General features: G+C 55.4%; 1 protein-coding gene across 1 annotated transcript in view; it reads left to right on the top strand.

Moving 5' to 3' along the window:
* The window catches only part of EPHX2 (epoxide hydrolase 2, cytoplasmic), a gene marked incomplete at its 3' end in the record, with an annotated part of 6030 nt that overhangs the window by 1040 nt on the left and 4490 nt on the right, over nt 1-500 (top strand). The window contains exon 3 of the mRNA XM_009874480.1: nt 442-499. Within this exon, the coding sequence (XP_009872782.1) occupies nt 442-499 (58 nt within the window). The remainder of the gene's footprint in view (nt 1-441; nt 500) is intronic.

Genomic DNA, 500 nt, shown 5'->3' with positions numbered 1-500 from the left:
CTGGTCAGTCCCACCACAGGGTCCTTTCTTGGTTCCTCATCATCCGGGCACTCTCCTGATGTCACCTCTCAGCATCCTCTAATTAAATATTCTGTGCCCTGCTCCCAAACCCATCAGGCACGTTATCACCCAGCCAGCAATTAGCAGGAGGCCATCGCCCTTCACTCTTTGTTCTGTGGCCGATCCCCCAGCTCAGTCCTCGTCACCGTGGCGTGGGTGAGCTCTGGCTCATGGACGTCTTGTGTTGGGAAGGTCGAGCCTTGCTTGCTTGGAAATCCAAAATGGGCATGAGCTCCTGCTGAGCACCACTGGATCTCCTGCTGGGGGGTCCCAGTCTGGACAGGGCTTCATAAATCAGGTTGGGAAGGTCTGAGCAATGTGGCTGGGGAGGGGAGAAGTTGGAGTGGGAAAAATGATGCTCCTTGCTTTGTCCTTCTCTAGGATTTAAGACTGGTGTCCTCACCAACAACTGGGTGGACGACAGCTCCGGGCGGCTCTTC

This window comes from Apaloderma vittatum, unplaced genomic scaffold (genome assembly GCF_000703405.1).
Source record: "Apaloderma vittatum isolate BGI_N311 unplaced genomic scaffold, ASM70340v1 scaffold29568, whole genome shotgun sequence".
Lineage (NCBI taxonomy): Eukaryota > Metazoa > Chordata > Aves > Trogoniformes > Trogonidae > Apaloderma > Apaloderma vittatum.
The sequence above is the reverse complement of the archived record's forward strand: the minus strand, read 5'-3'. Positions and strand labels throughout refer to the sequence as shown.